The sequence below is a fragment of the Oratosquilla oratoria genome, chromosome 16 (assembly GCF_046742065.1).
Source record: "Oratosquilla oratoria isolate Oo_2021 chromosome 16, ASM4674206v1, whole genome shotgun sequence".
In the NCBI taxonomy this organism is placed as follows: Eukaryota; Metazoa; Arthropoda; class Malacostraca; order Stomatopoda; family Squillidae; genus Oratosquilla; species Oratosquilla oratoria.
The window spans coordinates 54,833,123-54,841,628 of record NC_134792.1 but is presented as its reverse complement, the minus strand read 5'-3'; the positions used below and the strand labels follow the sequence as shown (position 1 = coordinate 54,841,628).

The 8,506-nt window shown below is 37.2% G+C and overlaps 1 protein-coding gene across 1 annotated transcript in view; it reads left to right on the top strand.

The window, feature by feature from the left end:
* The first annotated feature begins 8,118 nt into the window (after positions 1-8,118).
* LOC143033780 (uncharacterized) overlaps positions 8,119-8,506 on the top strand; it is a 10,788-nt gene continuing 10,400 nt past the window's right edge. Inside the window, exon 1 of the mRNA XM_076199273.1 lies at positions 8,119-8,396. Within this exon, the coding sequence (XP_076055388.1) occupies positions 8,231-8,396 (166 nt within the window). The 5' untranslated portion in view covers positions 8,119-8,230. The remainder of the gene's footprint in view (positions 8,397-8,506) is intronic.

Here is an 8,506-nt window from a genome sequence, read left to right as displayed (position 1 = left end):
GGGAGCTGCCCCCAGTAAAGTTGCCCGCACTGCAGCAGAAACTACAATGAAATCAATGTTAACCCAGGTCTGTCCTGTAGGAGACCCACAGCTCCCAGCTGGTCTCTACCCTGATTGGTGATTGCTAGGCTTATTCTGTAATGGTTGGGTTTCAGTATAAGGTAATGGTCTATACCAGTGGTTCTCAACTTTTTTTTTTTTTTTTAGCTCCATACCCCCTTAATGAATACACAACATTTGTATGGCTCCCCTTCATTTTTCTTCCAAATCCCACCCTGCCAAAAAAGGGTTGATGAACAAACATTTTGCTTTATTGCCTTATTACAAAGTTAACAAATTTAGTTATATTTATTCATTCTGCCAGGACAGAGTAGGGAAGTTTTTCTTTCTTTTCCTTGCACATAGAAATCTATAATTTGTCAAAACCAAGTCATAGACTAGGATGAGAACCACTGGTCAAAACTCACTTATGTTGAAGTAGTCCCAGCCAGCCATGTAAAAGATTTAATTTCAGATGTTTGGTAAGGGTACAGTCAAAAGGAGTATGATGTTAGGGGGTCAGTCTTAAAGTGCTGGCTTTATGATCAGTTTCTCTTATGAATACACAAGGAGTCTTGCAACATGTCCACACAAAAATGCATACAGACTCCAATCACTAATGAAGCTAGTAAAATTGCGACAGTGGAGTGAGAAGTTTTATGTAGATTTCTTCAAGGGAAAGGACAAACATGAATGTAGTAGCTTTAGAGGGATCAGTCTGTTAGGTGTTGGAAAGTCACATGGGAGGGTAAGATTAGGACATGAACAGAGGGAGTAATTGAGGAGCAGTGTGGGTTCAAGAAAGAAAGGTGTCTAGATAAAATTGTCTTGTAAGGCAAATGTGTGATTTCTTGACAAAATGTAAGTATGTAGTTTGTGGATTTGGAGAAAGCGTGTGATTGGACGTGTTGCAGACGTACATATACCAAAGGCATATGCAGACGTACATATACCAAAGGCATATGGAGACGTACATATACCAAAGGCATATGCAGACGTACAAGTGAAATTTTGTTGGGAGCAGTTAAGGTTCTACATTATTGAGCTATTATAAGAAGAATCGAAAGAGTTTGAGGTAAAGGTGAGACTGCCAAGGTTGTGTAATGTCTCCTTGGTTATTCAACATGTACATGGATGGGGGAGACAACTGCAGTAAGTTGGAGGTGTTTGAAAGGAAAAAGGATGGCAATGAGTTTGAGGTGTTTAATAGGAAAGGCTGGAGGAAGTGAAGAGCTTAGTAATCAAGATCACATGAACTATAGTAGGGAGTGAAGGAGTGGAGCTAAATTATAGAGTAAGGGAAGGAAGTCAATATCAGGGAGGAATCAATAGTATCATGAGGAATAGGTATATGGAGGACGAATACAAAGAAGACAGTATGAAGGGTTTATTTTGCCCATGACTGTATGGAGCAGAGACTTGGAAATTGAGCAGGCAGGAAGGAAGAGCCTAAATGTAATTGAAAAGTATGTTGGGAGTTATGAGGATGAATAGAAGTGAAGAGGTGAAGCAGAGAACAGGCAGGTAGGGTTGACTAAAGAATAGTGGGATAGCTTGAGGACTTGAAAGAATGGAGAAAGGCTAAAAAAAAAAGTGTTGAAGACAGGCACATGAAGCGAGTTTCAGAAGACAGGTGAAATGGGGCCTTGGGTACAAGGGCAATGTGTTGAATGGGGAGGGAAAGAGCAAGAGATGGTGAGTGTTGAATGGATGAGAAACTGACATGGCCCAATTTTTTTTTTTTTTTTTTTGGGGGGGGTCATGTATTGAAGTGACTGGTGGTATATTGCCATCAGCTGTTGAGCCTTGCTATGAATATTCTGTCTTGCTGCATTGCCACTAATCCAAGTATTGGGCAGGATGACAATCCACAAGGGGGTAAGGTGGAAGACAACTGACAGAATTTGCATTACTGTGTGACAGGTGAAGGGTGGGTGTCTGCATGGTCATTCCCCTACCCCATATAAAAGGAGATGTATATGTATGTTATGAGGTACTGGTGTCAGGTTATAGATGTTTGAGTTGCATGAACCTCCATGTCCCCAAACTCCCAATTCTTATAGACGAGATACTTAAGATGTGTAAAAAGATAATACTCATGCTTATGTTGCCATTGAGACTACCAATGCTTGGGACACATTAAGTAATGATGATAACTGGCCACTGGCCCACACTCAGTTTTCCACCTAATTAAGTACACAAACTACTGCCAAAACCACCCAGTAACATCTTCAGTCCACAGTATACTGCTACAAACAAGAAGCCCTCTACCTTCAAGAACCTGACCATATCAGCTTCCAAATAAGATTCATGATGGATGAGCCTAGAACCACATGTACAAAAATGCACTGCCCTGCTGCCTTGAAATGACACCTCACCTCCACAATCTCCCACTCCATACCAGCATACCCACAACAGACCCACCCCATAATCCCTTGTCTTCATGTTACCTTAAAAGAAGACCCTATTTCCCCAAGAGAAACAGCAGAACTAGTAGCCAAATACAAACACCATGACAGTGTACTCCTGAGTTAAAAAAATCCACCAAGGCAAGTCCCTCCCAAATCTGAATATATCACTCCCTACCCTCCATGATTGTTGGAGCTTGTACTCCCTCAAATCAACAAGGTCCAAACTACTCCAGACCTGACAACTCCACACCTCAGATTCACAAAAACATCAAAGTCCCGTAGACCTATCAACCCCCAGGTCCAAGTAGTGAAGGATTACTAGTCAAACAAGGGTATTCCATCTGCAAAATAAAATTTCTGCTGGTGGCAAATCAAGTTGAGGGTTCAAATCCTACATCTCTGATTCCCAGCAGTGATTGTTTGTTACCTCAACAGTGCAAGCAAATAATAGGGCAAAAGTGACAGCTTCTTGGTCGAAGCCTTCCCTCACCCTATATAAACATGTTTGACTCACAAAGCATCTTGAAAATGCTCTTCATCCCTACCACTCATTGGTGTACAAAATTCACCCACAAATCGTCCAAGACTTTTCCTGCTGCAAATCGGTATCCTTTTGCTGTGTGCCATCCCATGTTGGCATCCCCAGCAATGAACAGGCTGACTAGGTAGCTCAAGAAGCGACATTAATTGGTATTTTGAAAATTCATTCTCAATATTGCAAATGATTAAAGAGCCTATTAAAAAGATAGAATTAATGCTTGTGATCAGAATATAGGAAGTCAATTAAGGATTTTCACTTGACATATCTTTGAAAAGAATGACCCTGCACAGCCAGACCTGGCCACAGATGAATGATTACTATTGTGGACATATAAAGGAAGTTGTGTATGCCATCATAGGACCATAACCTTGGTACTTTACCTTGCAAAAGTTTCAGTGAATACACCTCAGCTACAGGAACTGTCTCTTGTGAAGTGGAATATGATGGACCAGCTTACTTTAGTGGAGCCACGTGTTACTTGGATGATATGGGAGGTGTGTCTTCAATTTCATGTAGGAAGCCATCCTGCCATCGCTTAAATACTTCAAATGTGCAGGATGTGGAATTCAGGTAGTTTGGGAGACTTGAAGGGCTTGGGGGCTGCTCTGGTGGAGGAGTTTACTCAGAGTTATTGCTGCTGGCAATTTCTTCAACATAACAAGATTTCCCTCTTGTTCTTCTCCTGGCTGAGTGTCATTCCAATATTGGAGAATTGACCATCCAGCATTTTCCATGTGTAAATTAGCTGTACCTTTGGAGTGAATACAGTTTGAGCCACTTGAGTCTGTCCCAGTAATTTATGTCTTTATACTCTCAATCTTGCTGGTGAAGGTTCTTTGGATGCTCTCAAGTTTCTCTATTTCACATATACTATCTAGGTTCTACAGTTGGCATCAGTATTCAAGTTTAGGTAGTACCTGGGTCGTCCACAATATGATCATGTAATCCTTGCTTCTTGATATAAATATTCTGAGGATCCTTCCCAATAGTTTTCTGGCACTGTCAGCAATGTTGTCAATGTGTGTGGTGAACTTGCCATCTTGTTTTCAGCATTACTCCCAGGTTTTTTATATTCGCTTTGGTCGTGAGCTGTGGTGGGTTGGATAGTATTTGTGTAGCCATTATCATACCTCATTAGCTCAAATTTGTTTTCGCTGAATTTCATGTTGTCAAAAGCCAAGGTGTATACATTTTCAGGCCATTCTGAAGGAGGTTGGTGTCTTCAATTTTCCTCATTTCTTGGGTGATTCTTGTGTCATCTGTGAACGAGGATATTTTGGAGTGTTGAACAGTGCTGTCGATATCACTGATGAGTACAAGGAACAGGGATGGACCCAACACAGTGCCATGTGGGATGCCACTTATCATTGAAAACAGGTCTGAGGCTGTCCCGTTGATGGTTACTCACTGCTGTCTGTCATTGAGGAAGCTGTGCAACCAGTGATCCAACTTGCCTGTTACAATCAAGGCATAGGGCATAGATTCAGTAAAAAAAAAAAATGCATATATATATATATATATATATATATATATATATATATATATATATATATATATATATATATATATATATATATATATACATACATATATATATATATACATACATATATATATATATATATATATATATATATATATATATATATATATATATATATAGATATATATACAGTGCTCGACAAGGATGTACGAACGGTTAGCGAGAATGAGTGATGAGTGTTGAGGACTGTTTTTGCTGAAATGCACTTTTATATAAAAAATAGCATATGGTTGCATTATTTGACCTATTTTCTTTAAAATGTGCGATTTCCATGTAATTTGATCAAAGAGAAATTACGTTTTTATCCTCTACAAAATTACCAACCACATGCCGTCCGATTCACTAATTGCCGACCTCAACCAAACAATGACGGTTTTTGCTGAAATGCCCGTTTTATATAAAAAAAAATTGCATATGGTTGCATTATTTGACCAATTTTCTTTAAAAAGTGTGATTTCCATGTAATTTGATCAAAGAAGTTACGCATTTATCCTCTGCAAAATTACCGACCACAGCTACGATTCGTCCAGCCCGCCATCTATGATCACTGGTGGTATGGATCAAACTACACTCTATTAAGTTTCTTACTATTGTGTTATTAGTGTAATAGATTGCATATAGTTAACTTATTTCGGCTATTTTCTTTAAAATGTGTGATTTTCATGTAATTTGACCAATGGTGCATTTCAGCAAAAACCGTCGGACGGTATTCATAGTTGTGGTCGGCAATATTGCAGAGGATAAAAACGTAACTTCTCTTTGATCAAATTACATGGAAATCACACATTTTAAAGAAAATAGGTCAAATAATGCAACCATATGCTAATTTTTTATATACAATCGTGCATTTTAGCAAAAACCGTTCTTGTTCGAGTTTGGTCGGCTATTAATGAGTCGGACGATATCGTAACTGTGGTCGGTAAGTTTGCAGAGGATAAAAACGTAACTTCTTTTTTATCAAATTACATGAAAATCACACATTTTAAAGAAAATAGGTCAAATAATACAATCGTATGCTATTTTTTATATAAAATAGTGCATTTCAGCAAAAATTGTCCTTGTTCGAGTTTGGTCGGCTATGAGTGAGTCGGACGGTATTCATAGCTGTTGTCGGTAATTTTGCAGAGGATAAAAACGTAACTTCCCTTTAATCAAATAGCATGGAAATCACACATTTCAAAGAAAATAGGTCAAAAAATGCAACCATATGCTAATCTTTTATATAAATTCGTGCATTTCAGCAAAAACCGTTCTTGTTCGAGTTCGGTCGCCTATGAGCGAGTCGGTCGGCAATATTGCAGAGGATAAAAACGTAACTTCTCTTTGATCAAATTACATGAAAATCACACATCTTAAAGACAATATGTCAAATAATGCAACCATATGCTATTTTTTTTATATGAATTGTGCATTTCAGCAAAAAACCAGACGGTATTCATAGCTGTTGTTGGTAATTTTGCAGAGGATAAAAACGTTACTTTTCTTTGATCAAATTACATGGAAATCACACATTTTAAAGAAAATAGGTCAAATAATGCAACAATATGATTTTTTTTTTAAATAAAATTGTCCTCATCACTCATTCTCGCTAACCGTTCGTACATCCTTGTTGAGCACTGTATATATATATATATTGATAAGTATTTTAGACAAATTATTTGGATGATGGAGAACATAAACACAGGGGAAGGCTCGGAACCCTAAACACTAACGTTTCGTTCGCGTAGAACTTCTTCAGAGAGTGTATGTAGAACTGCAGTTGAAGTTAATGTACTAAATCTAATTATTTTTTCGGACACTTGGGAAAGGTCGTTTTTCTGGCGTGTTTTAGAATTAAAATACTAGTTTCTTTAGCTAAATTGATAAACCCTCCTCGATGATTCGATGAATTATTAGTTGAAATATATGCTGATTCAACAATTCTTCTAGTGAATTTATCAAAACCTTTATGTAGCACTTCAGCTTCTCTCCAGTTTGGTAAATGATCGAATTTTTCCGCATGAACTACTAAAGAATTAGATGTCCTATGTGCTTTTATGTCATTTTTATGTTCATAAATTCTTTTTTCTAATCCTCTTGACGATTCGCCAAAATAAGCCATTGAGCAACTATTGCACGGGATTTTGTATACGACGCTGTTTTCGGAATTGGTTCTCTTTTCAGAAGTCTTTATTAAATCACCTATCCTCTTGTTAGTTATTTTAGCTATGTTTATACCTGATTTTGTTAAATATTTGTCTATTATTGGTGACATTTCTGAGCCAGGTACTGATATAAAATTTGTATTATTTTTATTTTTATCATTTCTCTCTTTCCGCGATTGTAAATATTTATTGCTTTTCTTTTTGTTCTTTTCAACATTCCCTCTGGATATCCAAGTTTGTCAAAGGTTTTCATAATGTAATCAAATTCGCCTTCTAGGTATTCATTACTACAGATTCGTAGTGCCCTGAGAAAAAATCCTATTACTATACCACTATTACTATACCAGGTCTCACCATGGGTAGTCCTTTAAGTGCAGTGATGGCCTGTCTATATATGGAGTTATTAGAAAAAGAAAACTTTATCAGAATCAATGGTAGGGGGTCATACTGGTTTAGATATGTAGACGATGTCCTCGCAATCATCCCCGAAAACACCAATGTAAATAATAAAGTGAGAATGCTTAACGCGGTCAACAGCGATATTCAGTTCACCGTAGAAGAGGAACAAAACGGACAATTGCCCTTCCTAGATACGTTAATACGACGAGTGGGAAAAACTGTAACTTTCTCAGTATACAGAAAGGAAACAAACAAAGAGGATTTAGTACATTACTTCTCCGCACATGATGATAGAACAAAGAGTGGTATAGTAATAGGATTTTTTCTCAGGGCACTACGAATCTGTAGTAATGAATACCTAGAAGGCGAATTTGATTACATTATGAAAACCTTTGACAAACTTGGATATCCAGAGGGAATGTTGAAAAGAACGAAAAGAAAAGCAATAAATATTTACAATCGCGGAAAGAAAGAGAGAAATGATAAAAATAAAAATAATACAAATTTTATATCAGTACCTGGCTCAGAAATGTCACCAATAATAGACAAATATTTAACAAAATCAGGTATAAACATAGCTAAAATAACTAACAAGAGGATAGGTGATTTAATAAAGACTTCTGAAAAGAGAACCAATTCCGAAAACAGCGTCGTATACAAAATCCCGTGCAATAGTTGCTCAATGGCTTATTTTGGCGAATCGTCAAGAGGATTAGAAAAAAGAATTTATGAACATAAAAATGACATAAAAGCACATAGGACATCTAATTCTTTAGTAGTTCATGCGGAAAAATTCGATCATTTACCAAACTGGAGAGAAGCTGAAGTGCTACATAAAGGTTTTAATAAATTCACTAGAAGAATTGTTGAATCAGCATATATTTCAACTAATAATTCATCGAATCATCGAAGAGGGTTTATCAATTTAGCTAAAGAAACTAGTATTTTAATTCTAAAACACGCCAGAAAAACGAACTTTCCCAAGTGTCCGAAAAGATAATTAGATTTAGTACATTAACTTCAACTGCAGTTCTACATACACTCTCTGAAGAAGTTCTACGCGAACGAAACGTTAGAGTGTTTAGGGTTCCGAGCCTTCCCCTGTGTTTATGTTCTCCATCATCCAAATAATTTGTCTAAAATACTTATCAATATGTCAAATGATGGAGAGCAACAGGAGGTTATTTGGCAGGAATACCACAGAAGACGCAAGTTGGATAGATGTGTACTACAACGTAAATTTCTACAGGATTGCTTGGAAGAAAAGGTCCTTCCTAAATCGGCTCCGAAACAACTGGTTAGTGAGAACAACCCATTCGGTAAGTGTGCTAAAGTATATTTAGAAGAAGCTTGTAAAGATTTAGACAACAAAATAGAAACATTACGTGATAAAGTGAAACTACCAATATGGAAACAGGTCCATAAGAAC